Here is a 21,068-nt window from a genome sequence, read left to right on the forward strand (position 1 = left end):
TTTTTCAATGGAAGTTCCACGAGGCAGAAACATTCATTTTCGACATCTGCTCGACATTTCGCTCAAGTTGTGTCAGTGTGCCACCCAAGCTCCAAGTTTTTAAATAAAGCCCATGGACTGAAGATGGTTAGCGATGGTAAGTGACAGACCATAAAAACTAAAACAGAAAAAACGCGGGAATGTATTAGATTGCCGCTAGAAGCCTATATTTTCGGAAAATCTGGCATGTTGTGCTGCATTTACCTGTACAGAGAACGGTGGGGCGATGGGCGATATACGTGTACGTATTCTCGGATCGCAGGAAGTCACGCATATCAAAGTAGCTATCAGTCGGTAAGAGGAACGAGGAACGAGGCAAGAGGCAGGCGACCTGTTGTGGGAGGGAGGGGAGGGGAGGGGAGGGGAGGCTTTCGAGGTGTACCTGTGCCGCCTGTGCCGCCTGTGCCTGTGCCGAGGGTAGGGGTAAGCGTGTACCACGCAGAGAGCAGCAACGTTGACGGTGGTGGCGGTGGCTGGCAGCGGACTCGGGCGAAAGGGAAAATGGTCGGGCGAACACTTTTTTTTCTCCCCCGTTTACACCCAGGTTTTTTGACACGGCCGTCGTCGGCTCGATCGACTTCCATTTGTCTCTGAGCATTCCGCCGACTAGGATCCGAAAGCCGCGCTCCGAAAACAGCCGGTACAATCGAGCTTGCATTCGCGAAGATGCGCGTCGGTCTCGTTCTCCTCTGACAATCCTCGCGAGTTTCCCCGGGTGACAAACTCATCGAAGTCGCATGATACCTCGTCTCCTCTACGTGTTATCTGCTCCGACGATACCAGTGCGTCTTTGCATTAAGAAACTTTATTCGCGACGAGAAACCAGAAAAGACAGTTTGAATTCGACTTTCGATCGACAAAGTTTCTTCGAACAGCGTCGTGACTCTCGCCAGTGATTTGAATCTGTGCGCGTCGCAGGCCCACCACGAAGCGTCCAGGACAAGAATCCGTACGCGCCGTGGAACTGAAATGATACATTGGATTAGGCTCGCCTAAGAAGTCGCAAGGTGAGTGTGACTCCTAGATTGGTCCCCTTTCTTCCTCCATGGGAAAATCACTCGTGTATCAGCTCGTTATTATTCTCCGAGTTCCGCGTTCCACTTCATATGCTATTTTGTTTATTCTCCTTTTTCAAAACGAGGACTTCGAGGCTCGCCAAGGTGTCGTACGCGTAACGAAGGATCGTTCGGGATATTAGGTCATTTTCGAAGTCTTGGTGCGAATCGCTGTACTTATTGATTGGAAGCAGTCTTACCCCTTTAAACAGCGGAGCGTTTATCGAGGTTTTCCATTCAGCCTCCTGCTCGTTGTTGGGATTAGTTCGCGAGGAGAGCAGTCGATATTCTTATTACGCTAACGCGGCTGACAGTTCTTCTATAGGTTTAACACGGACAAGCGTATCACAATCACCGAGTTCGATATTGGATTTTCCATTTCAAAGAGATTATTAGCAACGAAATCGAATTCAGCGAAAATTTTTCTTGTCTGAAATCATAGAGCGTGAATAGGTATTCGGGGAATCCTCGACTTTGATGAATTCTTCTCGCAATTTCGCAAACGCGTTACGCTGCATTTAGCGAAAAGATTGTAAGCTTTTGATAGAGTACTTGTTAGTCGTTCTATGGTTAATGATTTCGAAGCGGTTAACACGTTCGCAAACCGGTGACGTAAAACGCCGATCACGTAAGATTAAGTCATTTAACAAGACGAACTTTTATTTCGAATAGAAAGCTCGATCGAATTGCTGGTCGAACTCTTTCCTGCAAACTCTTTCCTGCGACAAAGTTTTCACGCGTGCGGATCTCTTCAGCTCAATAGTTAATCAATATAAATATCGCTGTCAACGGTTAACCAACAGTTGCTTAACATTTCGCTAGGTTGTATAACTTTAAAGTCACACATCTCTTGTACTTTTCGAGTCCCGTCTTAGCTTATCGCGAGAATTTATAATGTAGACGAATATTGTACATTGTAGAGGAACCCTTAACCCTTAGCCCTCGAATGGTGACTCCGAGGTGCCACTAAAAATTATTGCTGTACCATTATCCAAAATATTGTTTACACTATAAATCACTGATCAATTACATATCAATTTCATAGCCATGAAATTTCCAAAATCATACGGATGAAAATATTCTAGGTCGCGGAAGAAATGTTTATCATTGGATAGAATCTGTTTAGATCTGAAATAAATGAAAATCGTGCTAAATTCTGTCATATTTCATATCCTAGCATTTGTTGAAAATCTTCGAAAACCATAATCGCATAAAGATCCGCAGTCTAATCGAGACCATTCGAAACAGCGCAGCGCGGCCATTGAGAGGGTTGTTAACAGTCTTCCGGTGGCCGAAGCGTCGGGAGATTATTTTGAAAAAAATGTCCGAGGACGGACGTGTGTCGATCGGAAAGTAAAACTGGATCAATCGCGTAACTTCCCAGTGAATAATCGCGGATGGAAACTTCGGGCGACGCGGAGCGGGAAAACTTGTTCTCGCGGCGCGGCGGCAAAAAGCTGGCCCTCGATTCCGCGATCGGCACGGGAACCGGCTGTGGAGTTGCAGAATATTAATCGAGGCGGCCGCGGAATTAACTGACCGTTGCCTGTAGCTCTGCTAGTCCACTTTCACGTGCGCAAACTTCCAGATGTTCCCTCGGCTTTCTTACGTAAAGCCCGGCTGCCCGAGCGGACCGTGCCGAAATGATTGTTGTCGGTGGGACCGTGTGCCGCGCCGGCGCGGCGCGGCGCGGCGATCTAAAAGCTGTAACTTTGCTTCTGCATTATCTCTTTGCATCTGAATGGCGAAAACAATTTTAGTATATTCTATAAATTGTGTGTGTGTGTGTGTGCAAAGCAGAAGCAAAGTTACAGATGTTCGATCGCCGTCAGGTCGTTTGGTCCCACTGTGCTTGGGAACCCCGAGTGAGGCTCGCACGCGTCACGGGGCCTTAAATCGAACAATAAGACTGAAAATTATGCCGCGATCACCGGTGCATGAGCCGACTGCTTAGAATTTTCGTTGCCCTCGCTCGCGGCCCCTTTGTTCCCGCTCGAAACCGGCCTCGCGATCGTTCGCGAGCCGATTCTAACGGGATTCGTTGGAAATATGTCGGTAAAAGCGTGCGATATCGGCGATCAATTTGTCGTCGCACAGCCGCCGCGCCGCGCCGCGCCGTTTATGTAAACTCAGCGATTTGGTGGCCGCGCTCTAGGAACGAGAATTATTCGAGCTATTCGTTTCCTGTATCCGAGAGTTTCGGCGCACCGAGAATGCCATACGTGAGTTTCCCTTTGGCCGGGCATGTTGAAAGTGCTCGTCGAGCAGCTCCGCTTTAAATGAAATCGCGACGGTATTTATTTCCCGCGAACCTCTCCGATAAAACCGCCTGTGCGAATCAATAAGTGTCGCCTTGAATTTTTTCGAATGCCGGAGATGTTAAGTGGGCCGAGGATTCGATGTCTGATAAGATTGTCGGTCTTGTCGCGATAAAATGGTCCACGAAAATTGCACCGGTTCGCACGGGTCTATTTTAATTAGAAATCGTAGGATACGGGCGAACGTTCGAAGTTTATTCTCGCTCGGCGAAGGCTAGATACGTAGAGTACCAGCTCGGTACGGAATATGCTTCACAATCACGAGCATAACCCGATAGGTGCAACCGCGGCGTACACCTTCGAGGTGAATTTACTTTCGATTCGTGCGCACGAGCGCTCGTGGAAAGGAATCGGCGTAGGAACCGTTGCTCCTGCGAGCGTTTTCAGTTGACTGTTGATCGTAATACGTTGCTAAGTACTAAGTATTTAATAGGCCGTCAGTCCGCGCGAGCTGTAACCCGTTTTTCTTGGTGAACTTCACACGGTACATTCGATTTATTATCATGGTGTATTCAATTTATTTGATCATTTGCGCTGCAGCGTTCCAGTGGAATCCATTAGCCGATGTGTCTTTTATTTATACTCGGACAACGAAGCATCTAGCGCAAAAGATCGCTAAATTGTACAGTAAGTCCTCGACTTACGCGCAGACTTTACCACAGTCGGTGGTAAACACAATGTCAGAAAAGCAGACGCGTTTGCAGAGAACGGACGAGAAGAAGCTGAATGGGCGATGATAATGAATCGCGATGCAACGCGATGGAGTCTAACGGTATTTCGAGTACGGTCGTCGATCCGCGGCTCTCTGATCTTGATCTTCCTCCACTACTCGGCGATCTTTGCGTCTAAAGAGGAAAGAGGATCGAGAGAGCTCACGATCGTCACGACTCGCCGTGTACTTGACGATCCCTGTAGATCGCTGTTCGTCAACCTTGCCGATCGTTCTATATACGTATAGAACGACGAGGTTGCTTAACTCGTTAAGATGAGATTGCTTAACGCGGTCACTGTCAGATATCCAGTGAAAAACCTAAAATTCTGAAATTTCTGATTTTATTTTCGAGGAAATCAGGTTTTTTTACGTACACGCAGAATTTTCTCGGAATTCGCGTACACTTGAACCTCGCGTGTCTGCGAGGCCATCTTTGAACGAATCAGCGTACGTTTCGTGAAACCGGCAGCGGTCTGCAGTTCGAGAAATGTCACGACTGGTTCGGGTTGCCATTAAACAGGGCGGGGACGGGCTACAGACATTTTTAAGCGTTTTCACCTGGCACGAAGCGATCCTTGGCCCCCTTTCGAGATGTTACCCTTTAACGCGGAGCTAATGACGACGCGACGATGCGTCGAAAGAACGAAATTAGCCTGTGGGAAAAAGATATAATTAAACGAATCCGTGGGATAGATGTGGGAATTATTTCAATCTCGCGGGACTAAGGATTTAGTTCTTCAACCTAATACATATACCTAATACACTCCCGTCCATAAGTCAGCGGATTTATTTATAATAATTTAGAATAATTCGTTGTATCTCATAGTTATTAAAAGAAGGTGTTTGAATATTATTATATCAATATCAATTATCTTATAATATATACGATATAATAATTGCTGAGGTGAGTCGGAAGAATTTTTTCTTTAACAAAATGTTGGATAAGGCTGCGCTCTTTAATTATTAATGAAGTTAGACGAGCTGTCCGTAATACAACTTGAATTAAAATCAGAAAAATGTTGAAATTGTACATTGTTGTACATTATCGTAAAAAGCAGGCTCCTCGAGTCATTACAAAGATATCCTGGAAAAAGCTCGTTCAGTCTCTGCACTAGTAGGTCGAATAGTTAGTATCAATGCAACATAGACGAAGTTCATCTTGCGCGTCGTCATAGTTCCGCAAAATTGACGGAATTTCGCATGACAAATTTACGAAATGTGGGAGCAAAAATTGGCGGAGGATCCTGCGGGATTGCGGCCCTAAGTACGACGTTCGCGAAATAACAGCGGTGTGAACTGTGAACGGCGTATGCTGGCAGTGTTATTATTAAACGGCAGCATTAGCTCTTGTTATTTTTACTCGTTACGAGGAGGGACGATCGCGTCCTGACACAACATAGTAAGATAAAAATAAGGTCGGATCGATGATTTTGATATAGCGACAAAGGAGGATAATCTCGTATTCATCCTTGGCGACGTAAAAATAGCTACGGTGTTCAAATGAGACAACGCGCCGCGCCGGATAATTAAATATCAAGGGACCATTTCGAGAGAAGGCTTCTCTGTTATCCAGCGCGGAAATTACGAGGGCTTTTAATTATATTGTACAGAGCGCCGCGCCGCGCAGCTCCACCGGCGAAAGTATGATCTCATATAAACGTTCCCCGCGCCGCGCGCCGCGGTGCGTTCGACGTGCTCGTCCGAGGAATTGCTTCGGCGCACCGTTACTAGACCAACAATTACACGAGTAAAAGTGAATTTCAACCTCGCGGAGGTAACGTTCGACTTTCGCACGCGCATACATTACGTTTTGTCACCGTATACCGCGTGGCCCGAACGCAAATCATTAACCCTCCAATCGTCCCACCTCGCCACGAACCTCTACGCCCGACCCGCGTCCCTAATTACTTTCGAGCGACGACCAACTTTTACTGCACTTGAACATCGAAAGCAGCGCTTCCTGCAGTGAAATAAATTTTTATTTCTTTTCATTCGTTCAGCAGCTCGAACCAGACCAGACTGCGGATCTTTATGGATTTTTGAAAAATTGTTGGAAAATTTTTAACCCTTTGGACTCGAGGCAATTTTAATTCGAAAGCCAAGACATTCCTTTCAACCCAGATCATTTTTATGCCATGTAATCTTTTTTACATTGGGCACATAAAATTGTTTTCTCATACGACGGTGGAGCATTTTGCTATGGTCATTTTGACTGGCATCTTAAAATTGAAGATGTCAATATATGATTTATCCTCTGTTAAAATCACGTTGAAAACGTTGAAGAGACAACGTTTAATTTTACTTAGATTTTAACTTCTAGCCAAGTATCGTCGGAAGCAATCTTGGATATTAAACGTTGTTGTTTTTTGCGCAGAATGGTGCGGAGATTTTCGTGGTGCACGGTGGTGGCATTGGTGGTGCTGCTCTTCGTCGCAACCGAAGGTCTTCGAGAGCGAAGTACTCAGGTAAGTGACAATCCTCGTCGGGTCGTGAAATAACCAGGAAGATCGTCGACTTGGCGCACCGGTCAAAAACAAAAAATCACTTACGACTTAATCGACTAAGGATGTTCTCGAGTATACGCAGATTACCGACGAACATTATTCACTCGCTTTCGAGCGAAGTCCAGAGACTTTCTACGATCGTTTCACGGGATCCTGTAACGCACCGGCAGGAATGCAATCGACGAAATCTCGATTGCTTTTTTATTCCCCTCGCAAAGCACCGTTCGCGAGTGCATCAATTACGTGTCAAGGACATCTCGTTGCGTTTTACATAGTACCGGCGCAAACGTTTCTTTCTTTCCTTTCCGTGAAGGCTGCCGAGCTACTGGAACGGATTAATCCGTATAATTTGAATTGTTTCTGTAATCGCGCGCGGGCCCCCGCACGCTTAATTAGCGATCGAGGAAGGATGCGGTTGCTACAGGTGGTCCGCGGCGATCACGGGCTTCGCGAAGAAAGCAAATTTCAAAATTTACGAATCGACATTCGTTGACTTCGGATAGATTTTTCTTATTGTTAGAACCATTAAGTCAACTATGATCTGAAATTAATGAAGAGACAATTTTCAAGATTGACTACTGCGGAATTATAAATTTAATCGCAAAAGATCGCTAATTATGCGCACGAGTTGATGAGCGACAAGCTCAACAAGCGGTAACATAATAAAGGAAAAGAGTCGCTACGCGAGAGACAGGAACACGACGCTCATCGTCCATTTCTACGTAGAAAGTGTCCTGATCCGAACAACTTTCCATGAAATCGGTGTTAACGACGCTGGCAAATATTTTTCGCCTATCCTCGGACTAATTGTAAGATATCTTCGCGGCTGATCATATTCGACTGCAATTTCGTGGTTGTTTATGGCCGGCATCGCGTTGGCATTTTCCCTTGATCAAATTCAGATCCCGACTCCTCTCCGAGCTTCACCGATAATTATATTCCATCGCGTTCTGCGCAATTCCGTTATTGTAGCTTTTGTGGGCTCGTTCGCGCGATCACTATAAAGAGAACGTAGAAAGTAGCGTAATTCCAGCGTACGAAGGAAATATAATATTTGTAGCTACACACATAACCCGCAAATAGCTCGCGTCTATCGCGATTTTATTCCACGACGGCCGATTACAATGGGAATTGATCTCGATTCCTGATCTGCTCGAATTTCCTTCCTCCGTGGCCGAATAGATACTCGATTAGGGATGTACAGGGTGAGTCGTGATTCGGGATTCACCCTGTATTAAATTTCCACTTTTGAGCCAGCCAAATTCATTTGGAATTGTTAGCCTTGAATTGGGTACGACTACACAGAATCGACAGAGAGAAACTGTCGGGTCGGCAATATCGACGGACGTTGTCCAGCCGGCAAATCGATTTTTCGATGGCGTCGGTAATCCAATCGGGATGAGGATCTCGCGCGAGCCGCAAAGGTTACCGAAACGTGTTCGTTTCTGCAAAAATCCGGCGGATCCTTTCATATTCAGCAAGTCATAAGCGTCGGGATCGAGCCACGTGTCGGCGATTCGAAAGTTTTGATCGTAAATAGAAGTAACAGGAATCGAACGTTACGGCGGCAAATGCATTTCTGTCGCGTGTTGCTCCGCTGTTTTCCGCTCAAAGGCCACGCGCCGCAGTCGCCCGACCATTTCAAGAAATGTGTATACTCGACGTTTAAGTAAAAATTACACTAAAAATCTTGCACAAAATCAAAAGAATTTAATTCACTCTCCGTCCGCAATCTTATTTTTATCGACGCCGCGCCGCGCCGTCTGCGTACTACTAAATACTACATAAAAATAAATATCGCAAGGAAAGAGATTCAAGAGTGAAGAAAAGAACGACCCAGATTGCAGGCGGGGATCAATGAAATCACAACTGGAAAAACAAAGAACCGCGAAGAAAAATTAAATATTTTAGACTTGGTTCAAAGAATGTATATTGCGTCAACCAATTGATTTTATTCCGAACTACCTGATTTTATCCTGAATGAAGGATCATATCTTTAGCGAGATCAGCAAGCGCGTATAAATTCCTCGGGGTTCTATTAAAATCCAATCTTCGATTGAAATTGAATTGAAAATTCTCCTGGATATGCCTATAAGTTTTATTTTATGGTACGAGCCGGCTTACCATGTATACCGCACGAAATCAGTATTCCTCGGGGTAATAAGCGCGAACACGGCTTTACGTTCGATCCTGTCCGCAAGTGTATCGTATTTTCAAGTGTCTAGTAGTGGATAGTAGATAGTAGATAGCCGAGAGGAACACGGAGAGAAACGAACGAAAGAAAGGAAGAAGGAAAGAGACTGCAGGTACGCGTGGACCACGCCTAGTCGTGCGCCGCTGTGTCGAGTCGCACACCGGTCTCCCGTAACAAATAATCTAACGGGTGATCATAAATTTCACGGTTTCCCAGCTGATCTAGATATTTTCCGATGACTGACGACGGACAAGTCGCGGTGGAATCCTAGATGGGCGCGGGAAAACGATCGAACCGTATCGGGGGTGCAACCGGACATTATTATGCAGTTTTATCGGACACTGTCGTAAAAACACTATAAAGCTGTCTAAGATCATTTTCAATTCAATTTATTTGTTACACAGAGAACAATTCTTCAGTCTCCATCTTGATAATTTTTCTCTGGCTCTAGCTGCCACAGCAGTCTCCAAAGAAAACACGAATTCATTGTTCAGGTCGGGGTTCACACCTCAAGATAAAATATTAGCAGTAAGTTAACTTTCTACATAACTGGGTACAAGGAACTTTACATCGTTCCAACATAAATAAATTTTTATTCAATGAAATAACTATACTTGAATGCGAAATATATATTTGCTATTGTGTTCGACACCTTTGTTTATGCTTTAAACAGTAAATTTTAAGTTTTCAGATTGTGAATACTATATGCAAGTGATTAAAAGTTAATGTTAAAGCGACCAACAGGATTGAATTTATTCCAGACTCCACGCGATGTATGTATATACATCTTTCGACACGTGCTCGAATCGAGCAGTTTATTCGCAAAGAGAGATCTTTACGATCTGAAAAATGGTAAAATAAAATCTATAAAACGGTGACTAGGCCGGCGCTGATATGTTCAGCGTGAATAAATGGACAGGCTTATTAAATGTACGGTGAAGCAACCGCTTGTCAAAAGCGTTTCGCAATGTTGCATCTTAAAACGAAGCGTCCGATCGAAAAGTGAAGGACCAGTGCAAAGATAGAAAGTAGACAGGCTCCGTAAAATGTATCGGACTTTGGATAGCTCGATGCTCGAATTGAAAAGCAGGATTACTCGAAGCATCGAGTGGTTCTTCGCGTCGATGCCATCCTGGTAGGTGTCTCGAAATATATGAATAGTTGTTCTGGTGGTACACGGAGTTGCTAGTTGCTAGTTGGTTGGTCAGTGCTCGAGCAGCGATGGGAAAGGTCGGCCGATCTCGTCGAAAGTTAATGCACATCATCCGCGATCCTCAATCTAAATTACACATCTATTACAGGCGTTGCTTCCCGTGTTACGGCATCTCGTATTCCTTGCTCAGCTTTGCGTAAGCCGATCGCAACGCGAAAAGCAGGAGCGGCAGGATGGGGTCAGCGGATTTTATTTCGTCAACGACGATGCTGCTTTAATACCGCAGAACATCCGTTATCCTCGGCTCTTGATTGCTTGCGACACGCTTTCGAGCGTCTTCTTCTCGGTCCCGATCGAACTCGGCGAAACTGAAAATTCTTCAGCTTCAGCCTCTTCTGTCCGACAACAGAATGATATTCGATTAACCCCATCGCGTCAGAAGAGAATCGCAAGATATGTGCCTACAAGCGTTCGTTAGTAAACAGAGGACTCTAGAGAAACGAGAACCCCGAAAAATTACAGTAGGACCACGATTACTGTATTACTGTATCTATTCATTTAGATATGATAGATTTACATAGCTAGACAGATACCGCGTATTATCTCTATTCATCTATTAATCTACTACTAACCGGATCTCGGATTAATCGAGGCCCTGCTGTAATCGAAACGTCGTAATTCAGAGCGCGTCTCGCGGTTGCTCTCGGCAAAAACGCAAAAACGCAAAAACGCAAAAACGCAAAAACGCAAAAATCCTGCAGCGTAACGTTCGCCGATGGTTATCGCGGTAGAATGCGAAAGAGGTTTATTTGTTATGGGATCCTAAACGAGCCGAATACACGGAAAACGGTTAGCCTTTGTTAGCCGCTGCCGCGAGTCCTTGAATAATGAAAGTCAAACAATTAGGGGCACGCGCCTTATAATGATGACTCGCGCGGCGAGCTAAATTAACATTGCCGCGCAAAATGTTGTGCGAACTTGATTTCTTATTCGGTTGCGTAATTTTTCCGAGAGAAGGAAATAGGTTTATTACGGATTTAAAGGACTGTTCGTGTTCGGATGAGCGATCGGGCTCGCTAAACGACAGCCTGTTGCACAATCGGATAAGAATTCTATCCGAACCTTGGGAATATAAACGCGACACACCGCCAACGATAACTGGCTTACGAGGATTACGCAACGGAGAATCTCGGTTATTAATCTGGAACGGTTTTTGCGAGGCTAACGAAGCTTCGCAACATCCCGTTATTAGGCGTCTCGACCAAATGCATATAATTAAAGTGGATATTAGCAGGCGCGCGTCTCGAGCATCGATCCGTGCACGTCTGTAGATCGTCTTGCGGAATAAGGTGCACGGTGCAAGGTCGTCTACTCTTACCAGCGGGACTGCTGTCGTTATCGGTCTCATCGGGACACCCGTATCCGTGATCGGTTACGTCTCTTACAGAGGCAGGAGAAAAATCTGGAGCGCGTTAGGAATTTAGGAATCAATGTCCCTGCCGGCTGATCCACCGAAAAACTTTTATAGATCCTTAATCAAATTATCATATATTAACGATCCAAGACTTCGATATCTTCTTGGTTGGAGAACAAAAATCTGGCGCACGGTAGATCCACCAGAAAGCATTTATCGACCCTTGGCAAAGTTTTCGAGTGCAATACCGAACGAAAACCGAGAGTAGCCAAAGTGTATCGATGATCCAATAGATTTCGGTCGCCTCAGGTCATTTGGCTGGCTAATTACCCGTCAAAGAATTTTCTCTCTTATATAATTTGGGTCATTACGGAGTTTAAAAGAGTTTGTTAATCCCTCGAAATATCGTTCAATCGTTCAGCATCGCGTCACGTACTCTGAATGAAGTTGTTCGAAGTGAACGTATTTTCTTTCTTCGACACGCATTCATTCACCAGTGTATTGTTTATTTGAAAAACTGGCTGAAGAAAGGTATTGTTTGTCGGCTAGTTCCTGTTCGGTCGAATACATTCGAGCGTGACAACGGAGTATTAAGTTGATTAATATTTAAGTTACATTAACGAACGCGGCTAGGCGAACAATGTTGCCGAGCGTAACGAGCTCAATGCATCGTTACGATGTGTTCGCGATGCATTTCTCGGCGGATTATGTTGGCATTACGCGTGTCGGTTGCATAAGAAAATCACGGTGTAGATTCTTTTTTATTCGGATGTTTCTTTTGTACATTCTTGCTCGAGAAGGTGAACTAGGTTAGTGGGTGAGAAACTTCATTCAGATGATTCTAATTGTAAGTACTTTGTGCAGGATGATTCTGCAATCTCGTCGCAACTCGGATGACTCGCATTCAAAGTACTGACTCTGCATGTTCAATCGATTTTGCGTTAGTTGAAATTTTTTAACCTTGATCGATCTTGCACGATCGAATGAATGAAGCCAATCATTTTTATTACTCGGGATCTTTCTGAAACAGCATTACTGATCAGATCGGAAGAATAAAATGGCCACGCGGAAATTGCACAACGTTGAAAATGCAACTTCATTGCCGATGCTAAAGGCCAATTACGGAAACCAAGAGTGGACGTTCTCTTTTACGAAGTCGCCGCGCCGCGCCGCGCCGCGCCGTTTCAGTACAGGTTGAACCGAGTATGTTCCATTACATTGACCCGACGCGCGTTACGTACATTTCGTTTCATCACTGTTGTTCAAGTGATCGCCATTAACGCGTTCAAGCGAGATATTGTGTGGTTTGCCGGTTTACGGCTGCGCTTCCGATTGTCACTGACAATTGAAATGACTAGCCTTTATGTAGAAATTGTATTCTACAATGATTGATTAATTGCATTTAAAGTATTAGATAATCCGCAATAACACAAATTTTCTCAGAGCTATTCAATTAAACAGCGGAATCCTTTATGAAAACTTACCGTGTTCTTATTTGATTTTTTACGCTTTTTACGTGTATATATTTCTATATATAGAATGAGATAGAGTAATTTCAACGTCAGTGACCCAGTTGCAGTTTTTCTCGAAATTTCTCGTAATCAGTGGTGCATCCGATGCACGACGATTCGCGTGTATCAACGCAGCCGATCGCAAATTTGTCTGGTGTGGTGCGATGCGCTGGCCAGATCTCCTAGCACGGGGAAGCGCATTCGTATGCACTGTGCACCGGTGTAGGCACGGTTATTGGCCGACACGGCACGGCGCGGCGCGGCGCGTGTGTACGCGTTGCATCTTGCACAAGCGTGTGCATAAACGTAATCTAAATCAGGTTTTCCATCGGAGAAAGCGCCTCTTCTGCATCGTTTACTTCAGCTGACTTCCTGAAATTCGCGTTACCTCCGTTCCTTTTTCTTTGCTCACTTCGATCTCTGCTCGAGCGTCACCTACGCCTCTGCTATCGTTGACAGGCTTCAATTTCCTTACTCTCTCTCTCTCTCTCTCTCTCTCTCTCTCTCTCTCTCTCTCTCTCTCTCTCTCTGCAATTAGATCCCGTGCATCCTTCGCTGCGCTTATCGTTCTTGCACGCTTCATTCCGTTCGTGGAACTATCGCTCAAATTATCCCACTAATATCGCAATTGTTGCTTTCTCGCGATTCGAATCCCCTTTTATCGTACCGACTCCGTGGAATATTCCGGACGCTCGGACAAAATGCATAAATCGACGGTAAACGTAACGTTTGTTATAGTTGTTTGCATATTACGCGTAATCGTTATCTCCGGCCATCTCGTGGCTTACTAATCCGGTGTATCGTAACTCGGAGAAAAGTATTTTCATTGTGGAAGATAATCGTTCTTCCGCGTTCCTGCGTAACTTTTAGTTGAACATGAACAAAACGCACGTAAATTTCAGACACGGGAAGAACAACCATTCACGGGAAGAACATTGTACCTGTATAAAAATTCAGAAGAAAGTTGGAAAGTTTTGAAAAGGACCGCGAGTGCGAATTATTTGATTATCGATGGAATAATTGATCCTGTGCGCTCAGAAGGGTCCGGGCGATCATGCTCGCGCGAATCACGCATTATGCGCGCCGCGCCGCGCCGGTACGCGACGAAGGGTCCCTTTCTTGCCCGAGGCGGCGTAGAAAGTTGACGCGCTCGGTTTTGCGGTCCGAAATTGTCTTAAAGGTCGCCGTCTGCTCGATTAAATGTGCGGGAACGCAGTCTCGGTCAATTGTATCTCCTGTCCGAACCTGGTTAATCATTTATTCTACAAGTCGTAATTTCGCAAAGTCTGCATCAATTTCAAGGATCAGAGGTCACATACAAATTTCTCACTTTTCTCAATCACCTCAATCGGTAAATTCTTCTAATCATTTTTGTCATAAATGCATCAAATCCTTATAAAATACTGTATTCGTAAAAGTTGAATTTGATCTGGAAATGGGTGAAATTGCAGCGCAAAACCTGTAGAAAAATATAGCCTAAGTGAAATGTGGACGTGCACATATCGAAGGAAGAAACGACGCATTCTTTGCGATAAGGCTTATTGTAGTCGAAGACGAAATTCTAACGACTTTCACGTGAAAGAGGAAGGCGACCCGTATACGAAGAGAAATTATTAAGTTTAGAAACTTAAGCGGAGAGCGCACGAAAGTAGAACAAGTGTAACATAAGTATCCGGAGGGCTTCGGCACTCGGCACTCGGTCTACATTTATTATGCGTGTCATTGTAACAGTCAATTGCACATTGCGTGCCCGGCGTTGTTAGTCGGATGACTGTCCGGAACATGTTTAGCGATCCTACAGGTTGTTGCGGCCGGAATCTTGCGTTGCATAAATGTCGATGCGCCCCAAGTTCGAAGACCCCGACACTAGAACCAGGCTCGGCGCCACGTTAGGCCAGAGGATCGCTTAATTTCCAACAGTTTCTCTTTCATCGTTGTGTAACATTTTAATTCGCCGTTGCCACGGAGAAATTGGTCCTCTCGAATTTCTCGGAGTCGACTTCCGTTCGAAATCCGGAGCATCCTCGGGAAGAAAGTCCTGCTTCAACAAAATTATTGTGATTCCGGTGAAGGTGGAACGAACGTTGATTTGCATGGTTATCGATACGGAAAGACGCGATAGGATGAATAAAATTGTTCTCTCGTGTCTAGAACTTTGTTTCGCAGTGTCTTCCTGATCCAAGAAAGTGAATTTAATCGGCCAGCAAAAGGAGGACGCAAGCGTAAAATATTTTATGGCGGTCAAACTCTTTCCTCTCGCGTTTAGAATTCTTCTGTAATATGAAAGTGTGAGAAATTTCAGGTTTGATTTGTGAAAAGTTACGTTGAGAATTTATGCGAGTGGCCGCTAAGAACGGAGTTAATTGAATGCATCACACATTTTATAAGAGATTCGGAGGCGCCTGCTTTCGCGTTTCGACGAGAAGTAGGTGGCAACCGCCAAAAACACGGTGTTGCGAAACGCAGATGCAAAGGAACCGGTGCGGTGTGAAAGGACCTCGTAGATCGTCTTACCCGACCATCGTGGACCACACCCCGTGATTCGCGAACCAGTTCCTTTTCGGTTTCAAAATTTGTCATCCGTTAAATCTTTCCCGATAAGAAACTGTGAAATTTGGCACTCGGTTTTACGTAACTCGCCCACAACCCTGATATAATTCGTTATGAGCTCGAACCTTCGTTTACGACACCCTGTGTTCGATTTCGTTGTATTTTCTGGCTGTCACGACGCGTTGCCCCAGTTATCTCGGATATTGACAGACATGTGGTGTCGATAAAAAATTCGCTCTTGGTTCTCTCTTAATGGACGGCTAAACTTGCAACACCTTCCATATCGATCCAAAACGATTACATCGGAGAAACCGATCCAAAGAGAAAGAATATTTAATAATAAAGGTGTGCAAAGTATTCGTACACCTTTTAGAAACGAACAACTTTCTCAAAATACGACCAACCCGATTGAGTTTTTTCGAGACGTCAGAAGGAGTAGTTTACTGGCTAACGTGTAAATAATTTTTTTCCACGATTTTTAAATTTTTTATCTGTGCCAGTAATCGTAAAAATTACATTGACTTAATTTAATTGAGAAAATAACGCGAAGTAAAATAATCGATAAACTCGTATTTTAAAAATGTTCACTTGGACGATGGAAGTTGATCTCTCTCGGATGTATTCGAGCTACCAAAAGCGATGATTACAGGTACATAAAAATGCAGCAGTTGCGTCTTTCGATGAGTAGCAGATTGCATCCTGCAGAACAATGAAACTAGGTCACCGAGGTCCCCAGAATTCGAACGATCGTTACGATCAAGGATCCGTAATTCCTCACGCTATCATTGGCAAAATTGCTGATCCCTGTTTAAGCGAAATCACTCCCGATTGAGCGAGACGACAAGGAAAATCGCTAATAACCCGATGAATTATTCACAGTCTCTAATCAGTTCTTGCGGCGGGGATCGAGATCGTCGGTCGATCGACCGATGATCGTTGATCGAGCCGACTGTTTCGCAGTCGCGATAAATAGATAATCATCCGCGGATTCACCGATGTCGGAAGTCGAAGTAAAAGTACACCGTAAATTCAGAAGTAGGAACCCTGTCGAAATCCAAGGACAATATGGCGGCCGGGTAGAAACGAGGTTGCCGAAGCGGTCCACCTTCGAAAACTACCTCTCACCGTTGTTGTCAGCGTGGAACACGCTTCTTCGGTAATTCGCGAATTATTTGGCAATAACTAGACCGGTGATCATTGTCCTGCAAATGTCCTGCAGCTGTTGCGAGAAACGTTTCTTTCTCGAATCATTTCAGTAGGTCGATAGTAACGCAGAGACACGCTGTTTCAAATTGCAGCTATTCGTATCGGTCATAAATGCATAAAGTCCACGGGCTGGTAATAAATTTTCTTGCAATGTGGATGCATACGCGCGAACGGTTTGGTAATCGCGCGTGTCTGTGCAATTTGATTTAGTAATCGCGAGCAATTAGCTGTCGTCGCGAAGGTTGTCGAGGCATTAAATCACAGAGAATATCAGCCATTGCCGTTAAAAATGTCATCGATGATAGTAAAGAAAGATGAACGTTAAGAACTTTTTTACTACCAAGTAAGTTTCGAGCAAAATTCGCATTGAAAATTGAGAGTTCCTCCGTTTTCGCGTTCTGTCGAAACCCGGTGCCGCCGCGCCGCGCCGCGCCGCGCCGGCCCAATTAGAGTTGCCATTTCGTGTTGTGGAATTGTTACACATTGTGTTGCATGCCCGTAATCACAGGAGATGTGCTCGAAATTAGCACCGGCGATAGTCCAATCGAAGATTCCCTCGACTGGCAACGATTTCGGCTCGTGTCTTCCAATTACTCGGATAAACCGGCGATTTGTAATTGCACGGGAGAGGCAGGAGTGCCGCAACGATCTTTATTCTTGCGTGCATCCACTCGAATCCTCTCTGGTTACCCCATCGAACTCTGCAACCCCGTACGAAACACGTAGCCTAGGTTAATTTATACGATATCCTCGACATTTATTGTTGCCGGACAATTTTCGTGTAGTCTAATGACACGAGACGCGCCAGGCATGAATAATGACGGAAGATTATCTCATTTTTTATGATGGTTTCGCTCGATAATGAGGACTCGAGCGTCTGCAATTTCCCTTAATCGTCGTTCACCGTTCATTGGTACATCATTTTAGGATAGCAATTGCACAAGTATCATAGAAACCGTGTAATATTTACTTTTCCAAATATCACACAGTTCGAGATAGGTTAGGAGAATCATTATCTCGGTTCCTCTCGCGTGCGAGCTATGCCATCAACGCGAAAGTCCTTCGAACAATTCCAGAGAAGGCCGCGGTGTCTTTTAATTGTGAGTGGTTGCAAGGGCGTAGCCGCAGAAGCGTGCAGAATTTTTTTTATCCCGACCTTGAAGTCTCGAATACAGTTCTGTGTTTCGGGATCGAGGTGAACGTAACTGCGATTGCACACGCTGCGCAGCGCGTTCGCCACTTGATAACTTCTCGGCGAACCGATGGTTCTGATAACAATCCCGGTGCAAGGTATTGGATTAACCTTTCACTGTTGCCAGCCAGATGCACTTTTTTTCGAGAGAGAGCGATCGCGATCGAGATCGCGGCCGCAGTCCGTGCAGATCCGAGCAAACGCTGCCAAATAGAGAAAACAATTTCCCGACGTTTCGAAACGGTCCGCTCGGACGCGATCGCTGCGTGGGAGACCGGCGATCACTCAACGGCAATATTCATTAGCCGGAGACGATGATTGACTCGCTTCGTCGTTCTTCAAGTGACCACACCGCGGTTGCGCGAACCAAATCTCGGCGAGCGTCTCGGACGTTCCGTGTGTCGATCATTTCGATCATTTCGATCATTCGCCAGTTTAGTCTCGATTTTATTCGCTCATTTTATGCATGAAATCGAACTATTGCAATTGACTTATCGCACGCGACAAACGAGCGACGACGCACAGCTGGACAAAACTCGTAACGTAATTCCGTAAACAATAGATGCTGGTCGTATGAAGTAATGTCTGTATACAGTAAGAATATCAACATTTCTCTGCAAGCATTTTGAATTGATATTTTTCTACAGTTTGTAAGGAGGTCCTTAAAAGCTCTTATATCTGATTAATATCAATCGATATTTTTGAAATACACTTTTTGTACTTACTTTTCTATATTCTAAAGTCTAAAGTAAATTTTATTGTCTTAATTAATTCCGTGAAGTATATACAGGGTGTGGCCGAGCAGGGAGCGATACTACATGTAAAAATAAGTCGAAAAAACGGAACAACATTTTTCTAAAATTCCGCCAGGTTTGCGTGCTTTAGTATATGCACAAAGTAGAATTGGTTGATCATGGTCAGACGCGTCGGACGCGTCAGACGATTCCTATGCAATAGCACGCGTATTCGCTGCATCTTCAAACTCGATTAACTCAAAATAAGGAAGGTTCTGTCCAGCTAGCACCTCGAAACTGTTTAACGGTTTCAAGGGAAACTCGCAGAGCGTATCTCGAGGAAGTGCGACGATTTTCTGGAAGATACGTGGATAGTATGGTTGGTTCCGGATAGAAAACTGCTGGACACGGTCGAGCGAAGTCATGGACTGTGCTTCCCACGATTCTTCCTCGTTAACGATCTCCGGCGACGAAAAACACATCGCCGCTTTCGAACGGCTGTCAAACTGGCCGGCTGCAAAACTTCCGCAAAAAATCGAAGCTAGTCTTGGGAAACGCCGCGCTGCGACGCGGAGACGTTATTTTCCAGTGGTATTCGTTCGGTAGTTGGCTCGGTTCGGCTACACAGCTTGCTTATGGCTGCTCGCTCGACTTCGGCTGCATGGTTGACTAGGTAACGTGACGTGAAACACCGACTTTTACTTTCAGCGTCGATTCTACGTGTGTCTCTCGGGCAGATAAGGATAAAGGATAAAGGGGAACTGGAACGGCGAACCATGCCGAAGGAAATCGAGCCATTCGGCTAATTTGTACAATTCCCCGACGAATACGCCACTTCTGACCCACTCCGAGCAATTTCGCGTACCAGCGGAACTTTTCTTATTCATTAGCCGCAATTGAGCCTTTTAACGCTCTCCCCACCGACAACGTTTACCTCGTAAACTGTCCTCGCGGCTCCAAACGTTTCATCATACGTACTGGAAATGCCCCACGAAACAAACGAAATTTTCCGTGACGTTCAAGAGCACTGCACTCCATATTTCTACGCCTGAAATGTAAGCCGATCTGCAATTATCCAAGAACGTCGAAATCTACAGCTATTTTACAATTCTCCGACAACAGCACTCGACAAATTTTGAAAGCGAACGAGAAGTACGTATCTAGATATCGATATCGGGGTGAACTTGCCTGAATGAACGGCATTTTAATGAAAATTAGGCTACCATTACGTCCGTTCGCTGCTCAGGTGGAACGGAGCGGTGAGAAAGCAATGTTGGTTTTGCGAATGCATAGCTGAATCAATTTTCCACAGGCGTTTCTGTTTTATTTAGTCATTTATATAACAATTCCGTTCCTTTCCGAGATTCCAAAGCACGTCTCTCGAGAGAGAGCCTTCAACTGCTGAGAATTTCGATTATGTTTTATTACTTCTCATTACTCATTGGATCTCGCACCGACGCGACGCGACGAAGTTAATTGCGTCCGGCTTGGTGAATTAAGTCGTGCTACTCGACGCTTATCTCGAGATACGTTACTAATCCCCGTTTCTGTTGGTGGTAGTATTATACCTTTGTTATACAACCGTTCTTCAACAACGACACCGTTAGTTTCTCTTTCGAGTCTAGCTACACGATACGCAAGGTTCTAATGTAAACCGCGAAAATCGTATTTTCCTGATGTTCGTACATTATCTCTGTAGAAAACGGAGGGAAAACGGCGAAAAGCTGTATCGATGTTAAAGTTTCGAAGCATTCGTTCCTGTTTGTCCTGTGGTAATTGAAAGTAATCGACAAAAGTACTGGCACTGATGGCTCGCTCAAAGTTCTCGGTAGCGTTGGCAAACATGCCGGAAAATTATAGTGACCGTCAGGATCTGGAAAATTATGTTCAACTACTCGGAACTACGGTGCGCGAGTTCTTGCCCTGTGAAAGTTTCCATTTTTTCAGAAACTACTGCGTTTTTGACGTGTCCGTAGTGTTGCAATTTTACGTTATTGCTTCTCGAATGAAAATATCCTCGAGGCGTAACGATTAAATGATCAAAAGATTGATTAAAATTTCATTAGACTAAACAGCGAACACGACTGAAGCAAAAAAGGACATTTTCCAGATGGCTAGGAGTCTCGAGAAGCAGGAGAAATTTCGCCTCGGGTTGCGAATGACGAAATTTTCCGTAAAACCATCAATTTCGAACGAATCGACAGATTAATCAGCTCGCCTTTCGACAGAGTGATCGACCATCGATCAGCTAAATCGAGGGATCATTTGAATAGCGTTTATCGCCGTTGGACACGGAAGGAGAATGATTCGGGATGACCACAGATCTTCATCGATCGACGAATAATCGTCCGATCAGTATTTTTCTCTAATTTCAATGATCGTGCTGTGCGGATTAATTTGCAGTTCGTCTCTTTGATCGGGATCGGGATCGGGATCGAGAGAAAGTCGATCATCTTTTTGCGCGGTGCACGCGATCTGTGTTTCCT

The 21,068-nt window shown here is 44.9% G+C and overlaps 1 protein-coding gene across 16 annotated transcripts in view; it reads left to right on the forward strand.

Moving 5' to 3' along the window:
* Positions 1-449: 449 nt before the first annotated feature.
* The window catches only part of LOC143213760 (uncharacterized), a 45,061-nt gene continuing 24,442 nt past the window's right edge, over positions 450-21,068 (forward strand). For 6 of the 16 annotated variants that reach the window (XM_076433940.1, XM_076433935.1, XM_076433938.1 and 3 more), the window contains exons 1-2: positions 452-1,046; positions 6,499-6,589. In XM_076433940.1, the coding sequence (XP_076290055.1) occupies positions 6,500-6,589 (90 nt within the window). In that variant the 5' untranslated portion in view covers positions 452-1,046; position 6,499. Of the gene's footprint in view, positions 1,047-5,101; positions 5,899-6,498; positions 6,590-21,068 lie in introns of those variants that run through there. The other 10 variants (XM_076433930.1, XM_076433933.1, XM_076433934.1 and 7 more) reach the window with 5 other exon arrangements.

This window comes from Lasioglossum baleicum, chromosome 11, assembly GCF_051020765.1.
Source record: "Lasioglossum baleicum chromosome 11, iyLasBale1, whole genome shotgun sequence".
In the NCBI taxonomy this organism is placed as follows: domain Eukaryota; kingdom Metazoa; phylum Arthropoda; class Insecta; order Hymenoptera; family Halictidae; genus Lasioglossum; species Lasioglossum baleicum.